The 23,028-nt window shown below is 38.4% G+C and overlaps 2 protein-coding genes across 4 annotated transcripts; one reads left to right on the forward strand and one right to left on the reverse strand.

Moving 5' to 3' along the window:
• Positions 1-958: 958 nt before the first annotated feature.
• Positions 959-20,173, reverse strand: SPATA1 (spermatogenesis associated 1). Of its 3 annotated transcripts, none has more exons than XM_054833200.1 (14): positions 19,391-20,173; positions 17,640-17,769; positions 16,645-16,751; positions 13,028-13,145; positions 11,176-11,229; positions 10,744-11,077; positions 10,384-10,632; positions 8,496-8,622; positions 8,286-8,346; positions 7,178-7,295; positions 6,220-6,345; positions 4,363-4,532; positions 2,311-2,409; positions 959-1,470 (listed from the first exon to the last, which is right to left on the reverse strand). In XM_054833200.1, the coding sequence occupies exons 2-14, from the start codon at positions 17,673-17,675 to the stop codon at positions 1,366-1,368; spliced, it is 1,704 nt and encodes a 567-aa protein (XP_054689175.1). In that variant the 5' UTR covers positions 17,676-17,769; positions 19,391-20,173; the 3' UTR covers positions 959-1,365. The 3 variants fall into 3 exon arrangements, with proteins under 3 accessions (XP_054689175.1, XP_054689176.1, XP_054689174.1); XM_054833201.1 differs by lacking the exon at positions 19,391-20,173 and adding an exon at positions 19,206-19,226; XM_054833199.1 differs by lacking the exon at positions 19,391-20,173 and adding an exon at positions 18,525-18,751.
• On the forward strand, positions 18,875-22,840 carry GNG5 (G protein subunit gamma 5). The gene is made up of 3 exons (XM_054833205.1): positions 18,875-19,067; positions 20,205-20,360; positions 22,583-22,840. Exons 1-2 carry the CDS (start codon positions 18,987-18,989, stop codon positions 20,328-20,330), a joined length of 207 nt encoding a protein of 68 aa, XP_054689180.1. The 5' UTR covers positions 18,875-18,986; the 3' UTR covers positions 20,331-20,360; positions 22,583-22,840.
• Positions 22,841-23,028: the final 188 nt, after the last annotated feature.

Consider the following 23,028-nt stretch of genomic DNA (forward strand, 5'->3'; position numbering starts at 1 on the left):
AGATATTTCAGAATTTGTATTACTATTTACATTCATATGCTAAAAATACTGTGAAATAGATAACTGTGAAATTGCGAGGTCTTCTGGAGTGGATGATCCGAGCTACAAAATCCTAAAAGAAGGCCAGAGGGCTTTATAATAAAAGTCTCCTTCCTGTAACAGTCAAGAATCATGAGTTGATACTTTTTATTTTTTAATTTGGGTTCAGATTTTCCAGTAGCTAGTTGCCTGCTCTTGTGTCTTAAACAAGACACAATTCTGAAATACAGGATGTATTCCGTCCTGAATTGAGAAAAAGTGGTTGTAGTTTTAATAATTAATGTAATACTTTAGCACTAAAAAATCTTTGTTAAATCCTATCTTTAAGTAAATAAATTGGATAATGGGTGGTTTGACTCAAGACATTTGGAAGTTAGTCCTTTTGAGAGTTGCATAGTTTTCTTACCATATTACTGATTTCCCATGAGTGTTTCACTTCCAGTAATAAATACAGCCTTGTCAGCTTTTTAGGTGACATTAATTCATAGCATGTTACTGTTCTGCTTAACGTAATAACATCTGGAATTGCAAAGAAGCAAACAGGAGAGCCATAAAAAATGACTATCAAGAAGAGGTTTCTGATTACTCTTTCAGAGAATTGTTATCTAAGCACATGCATGAACTTGAACTTAAAGAAAAACAGATTATGCAATGCAATACTGTAAGTAGGACCAGGATCATCATTGCAGCTTGTCCAAGACAAAGCTTGCATCTTCCACTAACTATAGAAGATGGTCCATGTGGCTCTCCTAATAAGAGAGGGAACAAAACCAGCTAGACGTGAAATAAGGTGAGATTATCTGAGATTTTGTTCATACTTCATAATAATATGGTAATAACACATTAGTAATTTATAGATAGACATAATGACAAAAATATACTTCAGTAAATAGCTAAATAAAGGATTACTGTTGCTGTAGTTCTACAGATGTATTTTAATCATTTTCCAAAAATTAAATGCTTGTGCCTGAAAATAAGAACAGAAGGTTATAGATTACAGCTTTATATGCTTAGTAGGTATTTTGTTAATGAGTGTGATGTTACACAACATGCTAATTTGCACTTTTAAAATAACTTTGTTTTAGACACATTACTAGGTTAAACTGCATGCTTAAGTAGCTGACTGATCTTACAGTAAGTGAGGTTTAAAAAGTGAGCTGCAGTACCTCAGTAGCCTAGTATACAAATTCCACAATATTTATATAGTTGATGTCTTTGTATAAGATACCTTCAAGAACATACAAACAAATGCTCAGAAATTCTGAGCTTCTATATACGTTACAGAGCTTCTGAAGACTTTACAGATGTTAAAGTCGCGTCATCCTCTTAAATTCCTGATTTTCTGGACTGGAGAATTAAAGCTGAATGAATCTTCTTCTGTGTCAGTTCCGCTCTCAATGCTTGTAAATCTGTTGCTGCCTGCTTTCTCATCTGCAGGAAAAAAGTAATTTAAGGAATTGGAATTTAAGGAAGTTTTTAGAGTTGACATGCATATGGATTTATATAACTAGGACTGAATTTTATACAGGATGGCTGAATACAGGATACATCTTTCATCTTGAAAATTTTACATGTCTAATTGGATAGCCTACTTCTAGCACTGCTTTCTTCTGTACTTTGCCTTGGAGTTTTTAAGAGACAACTGTGAAAGGCATTATTCTCTCCACTCCGTGTTATACAGTGGAGGAGGTATAACGAGTACATCCACCCTAGATTACCTAGTAAGCAGGGGCATGGGCCATCTCTGTGATGTAGAGGACTCCTATTTCAAGTATTCAAAGCTGAAACGCTATCCAATGTGAAGGCCTGTGCCATCATCTTCCTTCCAAAGGGAGCCATAGGCAGAACTGGTATAGAATAAAGCATCTGCTTGGAGAGCCAGTCTCTTTCTCTCTTTTTTTTTTTTCCTTTATACCAGGTGTTTGGGATTTTTCTTAGCCATGGTCATCTATTGATCAGTGCCTCACAAAGTATGCTCCTTCAGTTACCTTTAGAGTGAAATGGGAATTTTATGAAAAAGATTGTGAAGCTTAGCTTACATAGTACCTTGAAAAATCTAAGCGCTTGAACGTCATACATTCCAAAATAATCTAATAACCTGATGTTCTTGAGTAATTTGGCTAAAGTGATGAAGTTACAATGATAACTAAGACCATAAAACTAACAGCATAAACCGAGAAACGTTTAGCAAGTATTTACATCACCTATTGTTTGGGAAGATCTAAGGCTTTTTATGCATATTTTGACTGTTCTAATTAAAAGGCAGAGTACCTTAATTTCTATTATGAGTTTCATTTTTGTATCATCCAGCTTCCTCCTCAGTTGATCAAGTTCATGCTGCACTGTAGTAATCCGGATGATTGTGTAATTCTGTATGAAACAACAACAGCAACAAAACTTTATGTGCAGCATTAGTGCCTCTCATCATCCATTGGGTGTTACATCACCACTCAGAAACAATACTCTCAACTCTTTCCAACAACTCCCCTGCTTTCTTCCAGTCCTTAATGCATGCTGGGTTGCCTCTGGTTTGTAAGCAGTCTGCTCTCCAAGAGAGTGCTGCTCCCTTCAGCTGGGTGCGGAGGTTCTTCCACTCCCTATTGCTTTGGGAAGTTACAAACCAGATCAGATCTCCTGAGTAATAGCACATTGTTTTGCAATTACCTTTTATGGCTACTCCCCATTTACAATAAAAAGGCATACTTCAAATCATATTTTTTTCTCCCACAGGCTTAGCATCCCTGTCACAGTATGTTTATTGATGAGATTGCTACACTCATGATGTTTAGTGCAGATAAACTCCTGGTTATACAGCACATCATTTCAGCAGTAGCTGTGGGTGAGCCTATCTTTGAATTAACCTCTAAAACTAAAATCCATGTTTTCAAAATGTGGGTTCTGATACTCAGACTTACTCGTGCAAGTCAGCTGTGGTCCCTTGAAGTCAATAATGCAATAATGCTGAGGGGTGGGGGTGTATGTGGTACTCTCTTAATGTTTCAAGACTTTAAAAATGCTATTAAAGTGCCAGCTGAAGCAAATGATGTGATAAAGTTGCCCATACAAGGAGTCATTAAGTGGTATCTGTAGCCTCTCATCTCTGAGCTCCCACTATAAGCTTCTCCCCTCCCAGGGGTACAAGAGTCCAAGTCCCAGCTCTGACCCAGCACAGTGGTATAACCCTGGCTCAGACCACTAAGAAAGCATGAAAGTTACACAGTCACGCAGGAAAAAAACTGGCAGGGCCATCAGACTAGTTGGGGGCTACTGAGGAATCACCATATCGTTGGGTTGAGTCACCAGTGAGGACAAAGCTGGTGGAAGAGGGGAAACCAGCGACAGTGGGATCTGGTCCCCAGAGCCCGACTCTTCCCCCCTGACTGATGTAGCACGTAGCTTACAAGGGGTGAAGAGCATTTTTGTGCTTAGCCTTATAGCTCATTAAATCCTAGCTATCGTCTGTGTCTGCTAGCCAATAAATAACTGCTGTATGCATGTTAAGTTGTGCCTATCCTTCACATAAGGCCTCTGTGCCTAGCCAGACACACCTAAAAAAAAACCCCACATCTGACATCTCCCCCAAAGGAGCAATAACATATCTGAACATAGCTAGTCATCTAATGTAATATCAACCCTGTATTTATATTGTAGACATTTATATTAAGATAGATCAAATAATACACATTCATATATAATATATACTCTCCTACCTTTCAGATAGCAGAAAGGGACATTTATTTTTTCTAGTCTAGCTTCAGATTTGCCAACAGACTTGCTTCCATTAATGCGTTTGGAAAATTAGCAGATACAACTATTAGGAAGGACGTTTCCTCATTTTTTTTTTTACCTTTTCTTTTTTTAATTCCTCTCTGAACTTCCCATGATTTGACTCCAACAACATCACATGAGACTCACAGTTGCACAATAGTTCAGGTGCAACTACTCCAAAAGCCTCAGAGACACGTGTGCCCAAACACAGCTAGAATTCATTACCTCTGTACGTGAAATTTGGGATGATGACAACAACATAGACCTTAACAATTAATTAATCATACTGAACAAAAAGGGATTTTGTTATGAGAAAGTATTGTACAAACACAAAGCAGAAAGAATCAAATGCTCAGACTTGAGCACTTCTTCAGTCTTTTTGAGAAGAATGGGCTGAAGTAATGCTATACCTCACATCACTGTGGGATATTTGGCTGTTAAAGCCAGTTTACAAGTCATTGGTTGGTGATGAATTTGTTACTTTAATTTGTATTTTATACAAAAAAAAAAAACCAGGCTGTGTAAAAAGAGAGATTAAATAATACAAGCACATACCTTGGAGTCTGCCATATTGTTTGGTTGTTTTCGGCTATCTCTGGCCTCCAATTGCAAGAGTAATTTCCGGTGGTAAAGCTCTAAATCTTGTCGCAGTTTGTTTAAAGCATCCTCGAGTGAAACTGTAGCTTTCTTAGTCTCAAAGTACTTCTTCTTCCATTCTTCACGAACTACACAGGAAAACAGTAATACTGTTTGGTCCTGTTCACGTTATTGTAAGGTCTGTTGACGACAGTAATGACCAACCGATCTCACAAGATTCAGGTGGCTGATGCACACATTAAAACATGGCAGTAGGTTTCTTTTAAAAAAGCAGTTAGTGAAAATCTTCATTAAAATGACATTCACTATAAATGCAACTGAATTTTCACACAGTCGTGCAACAAAAGGCTCTACCTGTCCATTGAGATATAACACGAGGTTGTAACTCTGCAGGGCCAGAGATTTTGAACAGCTTAGTTTTATATAGAAGTCCCAAGATTATGGGAAACATTACCTTTGTACTTAACTGTGATTCTTCCTATGTTGTTAATGTGCTATCAACAGCTTGCACATAAACCTCTCTGTGTCTAGTGTGGCAGTCTTATGGCCACATACGTCCACTAGTCTGCAAAGTATCATAAATGATTCCTTCTTTCAAGGCATATTTTAGAAAATGAGGACAACTGCTTCTCAGAAACTTACCAGAAGAACCCAGCTGTTAGAGGACTGTACAGTATGTAACAGAGTGACTGTCAGCATGGCAGTCTTAGGCAGATATTAAATAGAGACTAGATCATTGTTCCTACAGAATACGCTCTTTCCTTCGCACCTTGTGAAGAAACATGTTTAAATGCACTTATGAAACACTACAGGTCTGATTGATAGAAATAAATCAGAGGTAGAGATGCTTCTTAAAGAACTTGCAGAAGCTGTTTGAATCTTTGTGCAATAATCTTTATTTTACCTAAATGGATAACATAATTTAAGACAACACAGGAGCCATTTAGGGCTTATCTCAGCAGGGTAAATTCGTTTGCCTTGCAGCTCCATGCTACTACAGATTCACTGCTTCAAGTACCCAAGTTTGTTTATTTTAAAATACAACTTCACCATGCTGCAGAGTACAGTGCAGCCATGCCCTTAGAGAATAACTGAAAGAATTGGCTTGTCTTCTCCTTTCAACAAAGCTACTAATAATAGTTGAGACTCCTAGTGATTTAGCTGTATTTAAGTACAAAGAGAATGCTCCCAAAACATCAAAGTGATTAAACCTCATCTCCGTATAACTGGAATGTGACTTAGGGATGATACTTTAAGTATAAACTTGAAAATAATTTTACAAAGAAAATTTGGGTGGGATTTCAATGGGATTTTACCTTGTTAAAAAACAAGGTTTGTCAAGCTTGTCACAACAGGCTTGTAACCTCCATGCCATAAGCTGAATACCATTAGATAGGAGGAACAAAAAGTACTATGCTGGCAATTTGACTGGAAGCCCTATCAACACAGTAAAAACCTCTACAAGCACCAGCTAAAGGCAGGTTTAAATTATGTCAGCAGCCCTTGGCCTCAAACAGCAAAGCAGCCTGCAGTAGCTCTCTGGGTACTGTATGTACATGGGACACAACTTGAATGGTTTATAAAAGCCAGGATATTTTCAGATTTGTAAAAGACTGCCACAAAAAAAGTAGAAGGAAACATTGCAACCTTGAATCCTTCCAGCACACTGTTGTACAAATGAGCCTTCTCAGAGCTATTGGTTAGCAAACTGCTCTCTCTCTAATTAAGCTAACTGACAAGGAGACAAACATTTTCACATTGCTTTCAGTGTCATTTCTCAATCACTCCAAATTCCAAAATAAATTAAAAGTGTACCATGGTATCTCCTCAGCTTATTTTGTTCCAGTAGCCCTTTAGCTTTTTTGATCAGTTCTTCTCTAGTTTTTTCCATGTGCCTTCTGTCTTTCTTCGTTTGTTGCAATTGTTCTACCATCTTGTTTTCTAAAGATATTATAATTAGTTTTAGTAAGCATCTGGATACTGTAAGTAGGAAGGATCAATCAAGATTTTTGTAATGCACCCATCATAAATCATGCCAAAAGCTCTGTCAAAACAGGCAGTAGAAATTCTTTTATTTTAATAAACTATCTCTAACTTTTTGAAATGGCTGGCGCATTAGAAAAAAGTGAGAAATCCAGCATGCATCCTGGCATTTGTATACACACACAAACAAGTAAACACCCTTTTATATGCCTAGACAATGTATCACTAAAACTATCTATTCATGATATACATACATACTGCATACATTGAAAACTCTTGCCACACGAAGCCAAAAAAGCCTCCAAAATACTATTTCCTGCTCAAAATACTTTGTGACATAACCTGTAACAAAATCTGGCCTTAAACTCCAGCTGGTCATAGGCAGGACAGTAGCTCAGACTTTCACTCATCTGCAACAATAGGTCAGTCACTTATCTTCTCACTATCCTCCTCCTCCACCTCAGTGGAGGATCCTCAACAATACTACTAGTGTTTTTCTTTTCTACATTCTCACTTGAGCCAGCAGTATTTCATCCGATCTCCCTCCTTTTCTCCTGCAGTCCCCAAGTCCATAAGCTAGGTTTTCTAACACTGGGAACTTGCCATGCTCTATGAATAGCCCGTACAATTATAAATGCCTGGAATTTTCCAACCACAAATTAAAATTTTGTAACAATACTGTGAATGAATGTACAAATTCTTTCATAAAGTAGGTATTTCTGTCTTCATTAACTATTCCATCTTGATTAAATGTTCACTTCCCTGCAATTTCTTGGGATTAGATACTCACTTGCTACCTGAATTGAAGGAACTTGAGCTGGATTTACAGAGAGTGCCATAAAAGGTGGACTAGGACATGAAATGTATTCTTTCGGACAAGTAAGATGATCTTGCTTGTTTTCATCTGCCTATAGAGTCAAAAGACACAACTATAAGTACATAACTCCTAATCCTGAATAGTTACATTAGACACATGCCCTGAAAGTGGCCTGAGTGACTGGAAGGGATGAATTTGAATTCTGCATATATATTTTTTTTATTCTGTTACCAGTACAAGTGATTACTAAATTACAGACAGCTGGACCTCTGCAAATAAAATCAGGACACTGAACACTTACATTGCAGAGAACATACAGACAAAAATGCAGACTGTCGCTCATTGTTCTTGTCCATGTCCATAACCCCACAGGTTACTGACACTCCCACACATGACCAGGAATAATGGGCCTTAAAACTGCCATCTGGCTCATTGCTTACGAAGCCTCGACTGCCAATTTCTAAACTAAAATTTATAATAGGAGATTTTCAATTTCACTATTATTTGCTTAAGACTCCACCACAATCATTTCTGCACAAGAGCTTACAGGCAATAGTTAATAGTGATGGCTATTATGCTGTATGATTGCATGGGGGTGTTGAGTCTTCCTAAATATGTACTTATTCTGATACTATATTATACATATGTTTTAAAGGATTTTATAGTTTTTATCAGAAGTTTTGCTTGGCTTGAGAGAAGACAAATTTATCCCATAGGAAATATGAAATGATAAAAAAATTCATCAATAAACCCAATAAAATGTTACTGTCAAGAAAATGTAAAAAAAAAAAAATCAGCTACAATTAATAAGACTGAAATAGTTATGGTATATGTAGTTCCTGTTAAATTATCACAGAGGTATAAGTTCTGATGATTTCATTGTTTAGAAATACAGTTGATTTTTCATTAGCAAATCTGCAGAGTAGGAGTGCATGAATTAACTTTTCTCACTCTCAAACCTTCAGTTGAGTATTTCATATTTCTAATGAGTTACCTGTCTTATAAGATTAGACTGTTTCTAGGTGGAGGACTATATTTATTGCTCCATATTACTAAGAATATGTTACCTTGAAAAACACACCTGATTATCCAGTTTCTCACCAGGATCAGCTATAGACTTGCTAGTTCTGTATTGCTGCAAGCTAAAGATAAAATCAAAGAAGCAAGTGAAAATTCATGTAATGATATGTTTTTTTCCCCATTTTCTTTCATTTATTTGAAGTCCATAAAATAAATTTCTAGCTATGAATTAATACTATGCATTATTTTAGTAGAATCATTATTTACTAACCTTTGGGTTTTGCGTACAAATGCTGTGGTTTGGTCTCCCATTATTTTAAGAATTCCAGCATCCTGTGTTCTGTCTCTTCTTAGTTTGGTATCTTTTTGGTAGTCATTATTTTCCATGTTTGTTAATTCTGTGACAGGATAGTGATGATCAAAATATACAGATTACACTTACAAAATTCAAGCTGTTTTAACTGTCAATGCCTGGACTTTCCAACCTGTATTAGAAATTCAGTGAATCAATCCAATAAAAAATGTTATATCTCTGGGGTTTGGAAATATTGTGTGAATAACAGAGGAAAGAAATAAAGGGGAAAAAAAGGTATTTTTATTTTGAGAATTTGAATCTAACTAATTCCGGTAATTTCTGGTACAAGAAACATTATCAGAGATAAGGAAACCATTTAATTATTTCATCTTCCCTAAACTAATTCTGTAACTAACAATTTCTGCCTTTCAGAGACTGAAGATCCCCTACAAACTGGAGCCAGCAAAGAAAGGGAGAGCAAACTGTTTATGATATTAATTTTACATTTATGTTTAAATGAACAAATGTTATCTGCTTCAAAATATATACAATAAATATTTCAAAAGAAAATTGCTGACAGACTTTACCTTTACTGCTACAAAATCCTACCTCCTTCACCATTCAAAGTAAAGTTATGGAAGAATTTTCAGTTATTTATTTACATATATATATTTGTATATGTATGTATATTTGTATATATTAATGTACCTCTCATACTTAATATCAGTTAACATGATGATGGAGGGACAAAGCTATTTTTGACAGATTATGACTGGAAACTGAAATTACTGAAAAGTCATCCATGAATGCCTTTTCTAATACACTCTCCAGACACATCTTGAATAATACAATATCCAAATTTTTGTTTTCTTACTCAAAGTGATGGATATCCAGAAAATCATTCTGAGATCTGTAAGGTGCCCATACCTATGAAAAATTCAATATTTCCTCATTTAATAATTACTCACTAAAAATTTTCAGTAGACTAAAGGCCACCTTTTTTACATTAACTGCAAAATTCTACTTAAATATTAAGACTTCTCTTTCAAAAGTATTTCCTCAAAAACAATTTATGTTATAATTTTGATGCTAATATAGCAGTATTCATTCAAATCCAATTTAAATGTGCCAGTCCTTTCAAGGTAATCACTAAAAATTAGGAATATTAAGAACATTATATAACTGTTCAGGGACTTAATGGCCCTCAGTACCCATTAGATACCTCATTTTAAAGGAAGTAGTAGTTAGTAGATCTCTTCCAAACAACTTTTCTATTTTGACACAGAACTGTTATCTAGTTTTATGTGTGCTTTAAACCCCTCCATACTTTTGTACTATTTTCATTGTAGTCTGCTCAAAGAGTTCTCTCACTTCTCCATTTAGGAAAGTCACTGTTCAATAGCATATAAATAAACATTATATAGGAGGGAGGGAAGGAAACACTTCTTCTTCAGTAGTAATGTAGCTATGGACAAGATGACAATGAAAGTTGGAGTGAATAAATGCCTTCCCTGATACACTGATAATAAGATTTTTTTCATTCAAAACCGCTGTTGAGTTGCAGGATCATTATCCTCCAATCTTCACGGTAGCTGCTTAGTAATGTTTTTTCATATAAATAAGATTAGATAAATGCATCAACTATAGTAAAGTGTTTCCCTATATAAGTACACAGTGATAAAGGACTCAAAGTAAAAACTACAGCTCTTTGAAAGGTATTATTCTTACTTAAAAAATTAGAATACTGTTCTGATAGCAAATCCCAACTCATGCTTTAACTATAGTTTTTTTAAAAACTTAGCTTTACTCTGCTAGCTTTCTAAAAAGCATGCTTTAGCAAAAAGATGACAATGAAAAGCTGTACCCTTTCGATACTTAATACAATTTTGGGGTGTTTGGTTATTCTGGCCTTGTTCATCACTGTGGTTTTCATGGAGAGTAAAAGCAGTTCCTTTGGCTTTGTCATTCCACTTAGGAGTGTGATGCTGGTTTTGACCTTGGCTGAGACCATTTTGCTGAGAGGTCTGGAATACCATATCGCTCTTTCCAGACTCCCAATCTGCAGGATTTGAATGGCTTGGTGTGAAGAGAGATCCACTGGATCCATTTTGATCTGCATAATAATTTATATTAGAAAACAGAATTATTATTTTATTGTAAATGTTAATCATAATATTTATTCTTCTCCTTCATTACCCTCCTTCACTATATTGGTTAAACTTACCTTTTTCTCTAAACTGTGTCTGTTTTGCTTGAATCGCTTTGTTATGGTCTTCCTTATGTTTTGTGTATAAAACTGGAACAGGGTCTTTCTCACCCCATTCCACAGGACTGTGCACTTCCTGGTTTTCTAGCTGATGACTGCTTTGTATGCTTTCTAAAAATGGATTGTTTTTTTCAGGTTTTGGTTGGGGAAGACTGGATAATCTTGATCTATGACCAAACCTATTAGCTTCTGCATTAAAGTGATGTTTTTGTTGAGTTGATGATGATGATAATGGATAAACATCTTCAAAGTATTCCACTCCAGGTAATAAATATAATTCAGGATAAAGTGCCTACAATATGCAGTATATTCATCAGACAAGACAAAAGAGGAAATGTGTAATGTAAAAAGTTTCTGAAAACGATACCTTAAAAGCCATTCAATACATACATGAGGAGGAACAAATGATTCCAGTTCCAGTTCTGTTTCTTGCTTTGCTTTCACCTTGGAAGATAAAGAATGGAAACGTAACCAACAAAATACTTTTTTATCAATAAGGTTGCATACCTTTTAATTTCTACATTCTACCATCATCTTTACATACTACATTTTTTTTAACCAGCACTATCTTCTGTAAGGGCCTGATGGGGAAGAAGGAACATAGGCCACTATTCTATTTTCCAACATGGCACCGAAACTTTATCTATTTTTCAAAATCTCAGTCAGACCCACATGAGTACATGGATGTACTGAATTTTTTTTTTACCCTGTGCACTTTCTCTTATGGTTAAAAGGACCTGATCCAACAGTCACAGCAGAAGAAAGTCTTAGACTGTCATTACCAAAAGTTGCTTCAAGCTGAATCTGAACAGAAATGCTGAGTCTCACATAATTTTCTCTGTTCAGCTGATACAATACTGCAAAATATTTAATGTATATAGGAAAAAAGAATCTATTACTCTGCTATGTCTTTCTGTATTTATTGTTTGCCTTGATATTCTTTGTGTGAGACACACTTTCAGATTTCAACAGTGTTGAGAAACCACTCAACAAATATTTGATCATGGAGATGTAATTCAATGAGGTTACCATGACCCTAAATAACAAATAAACCGGTTAGTTGGTTTATTGCTTTACACTTTGTTATGAAGTTAAACATCAAGCAACAGTAAATACCTCAAATTAAAATTATATCTTTAATTTGTCACTAAAAATCTTCACTTGTATCTACCAATATCTTTAATTCTCTATTAAAGTAAAATATTTTATTAAATTCCTGACATTCTAAAGGAAGCTGGAAAATTTCTCCATTTATCTCAAAACTACCAGTGGGGAAGAAAATTTACCATCTTACTTATTGTCATGCAGTTAAAACCACCCCAATTCTTTGAAGACATGCGCATTTTTAGATTCAAGTTGTGTCACAGTCTTTAAGTTTCTCTTCATATTTTCCACCTAGTTTTTGCACATTACTTAGTATTTATTCTACTCTTCTGCATGGGTAGTTTTAGTGATAACTCAACTACAAATGAAATAAAGAACAGCACCAATTTCCAGCTTGTGATTAATTTCCAAATCAGTGAGAAACAGAGGTGAAATGAGAAGTGAAAAAAAGTATTCTATACTTATGTACATCACTTAAGTCTTTGTGTATTACACAAACAAACTTTCAGTTGGACTGATTTACAAGTTTATTTAATCTTTAGCTGTAGTTTGTAAGATATAAAAATATAGAGAATCAGTGTGAGGAAGTTATGATTCAGAGATGTAGATTTTTGATTACATAAATCTCAGGCTGTATTACTGGATTAATTAGTGGAACACACATGTACACCCAGAGAAGTTTCCATTCAGAGACTTTAAAGGCTTTTGGGCGGGTCACAACAGGAACCTTTAGAGGAACTCTGACTTACTCTGCTTCCATTGCAAATTCAAGTGCCATATTCCCAACCATGTACTGGTAATAATGACCTTAGGGTTTGGGGTTTTTTTTAATGCAACCAGATTTGTTATATTTAATCCATTGACTTAGCAAAACTAGCATCTTTTCACTGGATGGCAACTAATTACATCTGATGCTTTAAAGGATGTTTCTAATATACCTGTCCAGCTGTGCCTTTGTATTTGGGGAAGTAGATGTGCTCTGACAAGAGCTCATACTCCAGCATGTTTAAAAACAAATGCTAACAGTGCTTCTAAAGTTATGTCTGTTTTCTTCTGATATTATCTAACCTGCAGGAATGAAATCTGTGGTTTACTTTATAAAGCAGAAGAGCACTACAGAAAAAACATATTAACTTACCACTGCTAGTTTTTTCCCAATGCATTTTAAAAATCTGAATTTATCTGCAACTGCAACTCCACCCAGGTACTCTCCAAGCTTCTCCCGTAGCACTCTTAGTGTGATGTGAGGAGACACCCTAGAATGTTGTTATTCATTAATACATCTGTAAGATCAAATAATGATGGCTAGTTAGTAAGAGGGGGAAGATAATGCTATATTCATGCTGGCTTGCATGGACAGAATGACCAAAAATGGGAACTATGTCCTGGAACCGAACCTAATTACATATAGGCCAGAGAGTCTTGGGATGGTTGAGTCAGAACCTTGTATTACGTTATGGCAGACTGTATTACAAGGGCTGTCATAACATTAACTAGCAATATTCATATCTTAGAAACCCCATACAAAGGGAGAATATGGAAGTAGCTGAAATTTGAAAACGACTCCTTCATAATGCTCTTGCTCATCTGCAGATGAGTAACAAAAACACTGGAAACTACAGTCATGCATTTCCATATAGGGGACAAATTTTCATGGGGCCAGTTCAGGACTGTAGAACATACCCCTTCAAGCACTAAGGGCTAGAGGAGACTTCATCACTGTCCACTTTAAGTAGCAGGCACATTCCTTTGATTTTGTCTTCTCCAACACAAATTTACAGTTGGGTGTGTGCATGTGTACATGCAAATGTATTTTAAATCAAAACCAAACACTGCAGCGTGAACATTTCCACCACAGTTTGAGGATGAGAGACCTGACACAAATATGAATTGCATCATTTAACGTACTACTGGAAACCATGCAAATATTAAAGTAATGAGCTCAGTATAAAAACCACCATAGAATAAAAAGCATCTCTGCAGAATAAAATCAAATGTGCAAGAGGCACACAAAAGCTCTGCAGCACAACATAAGCAATTCTAATTGCTCCTATGCTGCCATATAAAATAAACCAGGGAACAAATTCAGGCCTGAGACTGTTAATCACCCATGCTGATTAAGTGTTAGTGTGCTACCTAGCATGATTTTGGCCCAGGCAGCTGTCACTCTTCAAGCAATGCACAGACATAGCTTGGGGGACAGCACATGCCATTCTCAGTAAACAGTATAAACAAGAGCGTACCATCCCTTCAACTTGGACAGGCCTTCAACATGAACCTGTCAGGGTTTTTTTTCAAAGAGCCCTATATGCCTTCATTTCACACCCTAAGTATGTAAAAACAGCCTCAGTTTCATTTCATAAACTCAGTACTTCAGTGGGCTACAATGCTTCCCTTGCATTATTGCAGTGCCCTGGACTTGGCGGACCCTCCTCAAGATCAGAAATCTGCCTTGGACCACAGACATGCAGCAGAGGAGACCCAAGTCTGCAGAGTGGACACATCCAGGCCACACTGCTTGGTCCCTGTACATTTAGCTCCTGCTTATTTCTTCCCCAGCCACTTTTTGCCCACACTTGCTGCAGATATTAGCCCTAATGTCATTTATTTCAAATGTGTAAAGAAATATGTGAAAAATGGATACATAATTCAATACAGATCCTTCCAAGGTCTTACGTGAGAACAGAGCTGATCTATAATTCAAGTATCTCTCATTCACTATCATTTCTTCAAGCTGATGTCTCAAAAAGATATGCCCCTTGAATGGTTTTCTGAAACCAAATAAATGCAAGCTCTTTCAGAGGCAATTCTAAAACTGCACATCCTTCACTGACAATGCCCTCCCAAACCAGCATGGAAATCTAAATCTAATGCATGTATGAACAGCAGGGAAAGCATCTAGGTAACTATGATGTATCATGGGAGAACATTATTTAAGTATACAGAACCTGAGATACAGAGCAGAAAATTTACCTGGAAATTGTTTGCCAGTGCAGCTGCCAGGAAAATATAATAACGTATTTCTTACTTTCTGCCACTGGCTAGCAGAAGACTAGTCACATCTGAGTCATTTGCTTCAGGGTGTTCCTTTAAAAGTAATGCAAACTAGAGTTCATTGCAGCAATCTCATCTAGAAATAACAAAAGTATGGCTTCTGTGGTGAGGAATGAGGAATAAATAAAAGATCACAGGGGCTGAGAAATCAAGTTCATGGGAACAAGAACTGAAGCCCATAGACAATTACACACTTAATATTTTCCTCTAATTTTATGATTAATGGAAGTGGCCTGTACTTAGACCTAGGAATCCTTTGTTAAGCTGACTTGGACAGTACTAGGATTGTCAAGCTGACTGAACAGTGCTATCAACAATGTCCAAACAGCACAAGTACCAGCAAGGCTGCTTTCCTCCTCCTGGATTATAAGAGAGAATATTTTTAATCTTTTTTTTTTTGTTTTTAAAGACAGTGATACACTGAACGGGTGCTAGTTATTGCTAATGTTAATGCACTGCAGCATTGCATAGTACCCGTAGAATAATTAATTAGCAATTATTTAAGATTCATTAGCAAACAACAAATACCCAGACATATATAAATCCACTGAAATCAATGAAAATCCTAATTTGAGTTAATGCCTCAGAACTGAGCCTTAGTGAAATAAATTTACACTACAGAACAAAGGACAGTGACATGAAATGATTTGAAGTTACCACTGCAGACAGGTATTTTGCACCTCTGCTGGAGACTAGTACAGCAAACAAAACAGATACATACACTTACTTCATCTCGGTTTGAGAAACATTTCAAAAAAAGAACCTTTGAGATTGAATACATTCTGCTGTACGTGCTCATACCTGACTGCTGTCAATCTTTTCAGCTACACAGTATATTGTCTTAAGTGGACAAGCCTAAATTTAAACAAGTTAAAACCCATATTCCCTGCAGTTTAAGCTAAATTGACAGGTTTTGCACAAGAGCAGACAAGGTGCATGTAAAAGCTCCATTTCAACACACATCTTTACATTATTTGATTTTTCTGCAACTTCTTACCACACTAGATACACGCAGATTTTGTAAGTGTTTAGGAGTATAAAACAAACTTTCAAAGTTATGAAGGATTAAAACTGCAACTCTGTGCCAGGTTTGGGCCTAGGACTGGGAACCGGGGTATCCTTTCATGAAGTCCTCTAAACAGCTACCTGAGAGCACACATAGCACATGGCGTTGTGGGCAACCTTTTGGAAATACTACTGAAAATGAAAGAAGATATGCTGGTGCTTGCATGGGCTGTAATGCTTCCCCTTGAGAAACATGGCTTAAGCTCATTCTTCAGACTGAGCTCAGATTGTCATATCCCTGTTCCTGGGAAGTGACAGACTTTCCCGTCTTCATCCAGCCACTCCGTCTTGAAGCTGGACCATTGCCGAAAAAAAAAATTCAAGATTTTGATAATCAGTCTCAGGCAAACAGAAGGAATATAAGACTGTGATTATACAATATAAATTATTCTGCAGAAATACTAGCACTGCTCTGGAAGTACATTTCAATGGTCTATATCACGGGCTGCCATGGAGCTAAGCCTGATACAGTCCAAACAGACATAATGCTAGTCATGGGCACCACTTCCCTCCAGAAATGATTAGAGAGCAAGTCTCTTCCAACAAATTGTGCTCTATGGAGCAACAGCTGGACTAAATGACTGAAGGACAATGTAAAGGACCTACCACATACATGAAGCCTAAGACTATACCCACCTTATAAATCCAGCTGAGATGAATTTGCTAGTAAGAGCTACAGGAACTGTATTCAGCTTAAAGTTCCACACTTCTTCTGGGACATAAAAAACATGGAGCTCCACCAACTAAATAAAGAACAGATGATTGTAACTGCAGATATATTATAACCCTCTTCCTACATGCTTTGTTTTGCTTATGTGGACTTTCAATTTCTGGAGGCAGGAATGGTTTCTTTGATGTTAGCACATGGACTAGAAGAGTGAGGCTCTATCTGACAATGATGACTAGATAGTGAGACTAGTGACGAGTAGAGCAATTTGTGATTGAATGCCAGCTGACAGCATCAAAATAAGTCACATTAGAACAAGCTCAACACTGGAAATGAGAGAAAAGAGAGCCTGTGCTACTGCTGTATGTCACTGTGATGGCAATGGACAGAGTTTACCAAAACTAGCTGATACTCTGGAGCATGTCATGGTTACAAAAATACTTCAGCTCAAATCCTACCCTTGTTCATCTCATAAAAAGTGCAAAGCCCTGAAAGCTTGATCCAAACAGCACCACAACTTGACCTCACCATCAAGAAAAAAATAAATAAAAATATTTCTGACAGTTGTTATTAATATTAGCTGCACGGGAAGTGCATAAATGTGCCTGGTAACGTATGACACAAGAATAACTAAGCCTGCTCTAAGCAAGGTTCACTTAGACTGTGTTCAAACCTGTGGTAGTTGTGGGACTGTTAATGTCTGGGTCTTGATATTTTTAGTGACAGTCAGATAGTATTGACAAGGATGATAAACTTCCCTGTAACTAGAAGCCATACAAATAATCTATATTAAATATTTCTGCAACTGTTTATTTAATAAACCAGAAAAGAATGCTTTCTATATACACTATGTTAAAAGCATGGGGTTTTTTCCTCTCATATAAATAGTGCAGTGTCACTTATTTTAATATTTTTTATTTGTGAAATCTAAAAAATCTCTACGGAAAAGTACAAAAACTCTCACCTGTGATGTTCGAGGTCTTGTTTGACTGAACGACATGTCGGTCCCTGTGCTTGATCACAGTGAATGCCAGGTGGGCTTTCTAATTTTCTTTTTGATCGGAACATTCTTTAAGAATGAGTTTCATGATAATCTGTTACGAGAGAAGTTACTCCATTAATATCCTTTATTTTCATTTACTGTTCTTCTTTCCATTTATGAAAATGGAGAAGTTGTTTCTGTGCTGAGGCAGAAAGTTTCCAGCTAACTGCAGACAAACAGACTCAACCACACCTTCTACACAAGTGAGTATCACCTAAGTAACTGGGGGAATTGCTAAACTACAGCCCTGCAGCTCTAAGGGATCTGCGCTGGAGTATTTCCTCTTAACGTTTTCTCCCCTTTCATAAAAATACTTTGGTTGTATATAATTTTTCTACACAATTGTATTGTCTTCCTAAAGACACAGACCTAAATCCCCACAAAATGGGAATCTTGCAAGGCCTGGGTTTATCTCCGATAAAGGGATGGTTATGGTGAACTGCAGCCAAGCCACGTGCAGTATTCCAAGGAAACCTGACTCTGCTGGGCAACCGTGTCAGAAAATCCTTTCATAAACGGTGGTTCTGCCCTAACCTTGTTATGACTTTTCTCAGTGCTCTCACTTTGAAGGCTTTTCCAGCACCTCAGAGGTTACAAACCTCCTTCAGATGTTCAGTCTGCTGTGCCACTGCTGATCATCTCAGCAGCTCTCCCTTGCACCCCTGCTACTTCTAATTCACCTTTTCTTGAGCACAAGTGACCAGACCCTCCCAATGACCTTCCAGGTCTCGCCCTGGCCCCGTGTGGTGGCATTAAGATTTCCCCTTCCAGTGGGAAGCATGTACTCTGCAGGGCCCGAGCCCTTACCTGCCTCCTCACAATTACACCGCAGCGAGCTCTCACGAATGACCTGACTAGTACATCCCGCCACTTCTCCACAGTTATTCACAAAGACATTGCAGGTTACAGCACAAGTTCTTCCTGTTAGTCCCTGTACACACACACACATCTACATCTATATAGATATATATATATATATCTTGTGTTTCCAGGCCATTCCGGCTCCTGGGCACGCAGAGCTCGCAGGCGAACAGCCACGAACCACAAGCACCAGTGAGAAGCCCGGACAGCGGCCTGCCGCCGGGCTCGGGAGTGCCGCCCGTGCCGCCCCGCCGCCCGCCCGCGGCCCCGCAGCGCCCCCCACGGCGGCAGCCTGGCCCCGGGCGCGGCAGCGGTTGCGCAGGCGCCGCCGGGCCGGAGAGTTTGGGACGCGCCGGGAAGTTGGGGCTGGGTGTGCCGCCGCCTGCCGTGCCCGCCGCCGCTCCCATCATGTCGGGCTCCTCCAACGTGGCGGCCATGAAGAAGGTGGTGCAGCAGCTGCGCCTGGAGGCCAGCGTGACACGCGTGAAGGTGAGAAGCGGAGCCGGGACGGGGCAGACGCGCCGCCATTACACCGGTCCGGCGGCCGCGCCCCGCGGCGCTCCTCGGAGGTGGCCGGGCTGCCCCGCGGGGCAGGGGCCGGGCCGGGCCGGGGCTGCCAGCTCTGACCTGCCCCCTCCCGCCGAGTCTCCTTGGTGGCGGCGCTCCGCTCCCCGGCTTTAGCCCCGGGGCTCTGTCGGGCCTCCCCGGCCGAGCCTCTCCCTGGGGCGGATGCGCAGCTGCGTCCCTTCCCCGCTGCCGCCGCCTCCCCGAGGCTCGGCCCGTGCGGTGCCCGGCCCGCCGCGCCCTCTCACTTCCTGCAGCCTCTCGGGGACCCCCGGGGGCCGCTCCCCAGCCGAAGCGCTCCCCGGGGCGAGGGACGCTCTCCCCTTTCATTTCCTTATTCTGGGGAGCGTCGTCTTCCATCAAACTGTGGTGAAAAGAGCAGCTCGAGTCGGGTTATACCACAGGTTGCCTTGGCTGGCCTGGCCCTGATACTGTAAAATGGAGACTTGGCTGCAAGGCATGCTAAGTGCACCGAACTTGGGCATTTTCGGGGTCAGACCGGGCCCTGTCAAATTAGAGAAACTCTAGACAAATTGCAAATACTAGATACCAGTGAGGATGCTACTTTCTGAAACTTCGTCTTTTTTATGAGTTCAGAGTTACAGCAAAGAGAAGCAAAACAACTAATTTTTTCACTGTTCTTAGCTAGGTACAGCCTACCAAAAACCCCATCATATACTAGCTCATCATAACGATGGCTTTCCAAGGGATGATAAAATGCTAGTTTAGTTGAGTAGAGCATCTTAAACTGTATGTTGTATTTTTAAACAATTTATGCTAGAACAAGGATCTTCATATATTTAACAAAGTCATCTCTGAGATGTTGCTTATCTTTCACCCTTCATGCTTTGAAGTTTAACATGAAAATTTTCCAAATTAATTATTCTAATATTGCACAACTTCTTGTCTTTAAGAAAGAAAAAAATTATGATCAAACTGTTGTGTAAAACCTCTGTAAACTGTATTGCAATACTTTTAACAGTATTCTTTATACCTTGTCAAGTAGCTATGTCCTCAGTAGAGTGTTCAGTGAATTCTAATGCCAACTTTTATTATGACTAGGTTTCTCAGGCTGCAGCAGACTTGAAGCAATTCTGCCTGCAGAATGCACAACATGATCCCTTACTGACAGGAGTATCATCAAGTACAAATCCATTCAGACCCCAGAAAGTTTGTTCATTTTTGTAATTACGTGAACTACTTTGATAGCTTTCAGTGGTAAGTTCTTGAATTATGATTTATAAACTGTTCTGTCATTAAAAATAGCTGGTTTTAAATGAGACTGCCTGTATTAAAAGTATTCAGAAGAGACGTCTGACTTCTGTAGCTGGTGTTGGTCTAGATCCTCACTTTGGGCCCCTCCTCCCCTGTTCCGGTGGTAGCTCTGTATCGGACACATGCTGTTCATAAGTAGTATGAGTAGCGTTTAGCTGTTGTGGAGCTTCAACTGGTTTCTGTTGCTGCAGCAAAGTAGTAGTGGGGCTAGCTACTACTGAGCTGCTATTGGGACTAACCTGGCCGTACAGTAATTCTGCTCTATCTTCCTTCTGTGTAAGGGTATGATTTCCATTGTCTCACATAGGATTACTCGCTTGACAGCACACACGGTGAATCATGACTGTGGCAGATAAAGCACACTTTAGTTCTTGGACTTGTAAAGAACACTTCCAAAGATAGGTTAGTGGTGGTCTCAAAGAGCACTGTCCCCTATAGGATACACCCTTTAAGCCAAAAGAAAAAAGTACGTAGTCCGACAATTGTATAAAGGCCCCGTACTCCATTCAGATAAGCTACTAAATGGGTAGCAGTTTACATAACTAGAAACAGTTGAATGCTCGTTTGGATTTTCATTCCAAAACTTTTATAGGCTTGTTAACACTACTGCTACCATTATGAAGACTATTAATCTGGCATTCCTTGAAAATTCTGATGATTAGATTTTTAGACTAACTTATATAGGAGCGTGAGGTTTAGATCCACAGTACTCTCACCAAGACTCTGAAAGCCACAATAATTTGGTATTTTGCCCACAATAAATGTATGATAATTTTACCGTGTTAGGGGTGAGAGCCTATACGTTATTTTGCAGCACCTGATACGCAGTTAACCATAGCTGACAATCCTTAGAAATCTCATAGCAAGTCTTAACCTTGAAGAATTCTGGTTTTGTAGCTGACTTACATCACCCAAAGAATTGTAGTTTGCTAGATTTAAGTTGTGTTATTTAGGCAGCTTTATAGAAAGATGATGTTAAAATTCTTTAAAATTGTTCTCCCCTCAGGCAGACTGTAGAAAGCTTCCAAAGAGTTTGTGTATAAGCAAGGTGGTTCATGCTAGTAAAGACCAGAGTAGTAACAGTATAGAGGTTGATGCTTAACTATTTAACACACTTCACCCATTGTTTTGAGCAATAAAATAACAGTAGTGTAACTGAAATGGGCTTTAAGAGTTCTTGTAGCTTTTAAAGTTGTTTCTATTGTGAATTTTATCAACTATTCTTATTTAAAATATACTATTCTTGGATACTGACTTGTGTTCATGCTACTGTAGCTTCAGCTTTAAGCAGTAATTCAAGGAAGAAATCATCTGTAAGCATTGTAGCCTCATGACCTTTAAAGAGCCAAATAAACTGTACTTTAATCAGTGACACATACAGTTCCTCACTTAACTTTGCCAAAGTCTGCTAATTCTTGGGTGTGGATATAAGGAAATAATGTTTCCAGTGTCTCACACGCATGTGTGCATACACAGGACATAAGAGGCTTAATATTTTCTTTCTCAATTACAGCCCTTATCTTCCCTTTCTGATTTTGGAACAGAGCACTTGTTTCTGTTGATGTTACAGGCAAAAGTCACACAATCACAAAACGGTAGGGGTCAGAAGGGACCTCAGAGATCATCTAGTGCAACCCCCCTGCTAAAGTCATTAGAACAGCAGGTTTAGTTACACTACCTACGTGGAAAATTTCTCTCCTTCACTGTATCTCTTGCAAGCACTTCCTCAAAATAGGCAATTTCTTGTAATCCTGGTGTTTTTGTGATGAGCCAACAGAGTTCACGTTTGCACAGCCAGTACCACCTCTGTGGCGTGAAGAGGAAGTGTAATTTATTAGTTACACAGACTCCCTCTGCTTTTCAAAGGCAAAGCAGATGCCTGGTATTTCTGTAGGCACCATTCTGTCCTTCCACTTAGCAGTTTGGCTTCCACGAGACACTAAGCTTCAGTTCTTTTGTAACAGCTTTGATTATCTTCTTGTACTCCTGGGGATAGCTTCATGGTTTTAAAAGTTTATTTTATAAAGTAATAGTTTTATAAAACAGCTGTGGAAAAAAAAGGATTTTTTTTTTCCTCAATAGCTCTCCATGGTATACTCTGAAGGTATGAGTTGCTTTATTTAGCATTGATACTTTTCTAACTGCATTTTGGTTTTGTTTTTCAGATCTTTTAGCATCTTTTCCTAGCTGCTGATGTGTGTAGGGGCAGAGTGCCTCAAGGAGCGGCCTGGTTTGAAGTCTGTACAAAAGCTTAGCTTCAATGTGCCAAATCTAACTGTTAAATTGCTACTGTTGTCAAACCTCTTACCATCTACCTCTCCAAATGAACTGTATGCTAGTTACAACACTTCTGTTTCATAAGGGAATCAGTTTTATATGCCAAGCAAAAAAATAAAGTGTCTTGACTTAGTCTGGTCTTGAAATTACTGTAACTAGTTGATAAACTTCTGGATACATTAAACACCTCACCAGTTACTGCATCACTCTGCAGCAGCTGGGGAGCATATACAGGAGTCTATGTTTAAATATTCCGTGCGAGTTCGCCTTGGGTCAGTAGTCTTACAGAACAATGAGGCTTCATCAGTACTATGCTTAGAAGAACAGAAATAAA

The sequence above is a fragment of the Grus americana genome, chromosome 8, assembly GCF_028858705.1.
Source record: "Grus americana isolate bGruAme1 chromosome 8, bGruAme1.mat, whole genome shotgun sequence".
Taxonomy (NCBI): Eukaryota; Metazoa; Chordata; class Aves; order Gruiformes; family Gruidae; genus Grus; species Grus americana.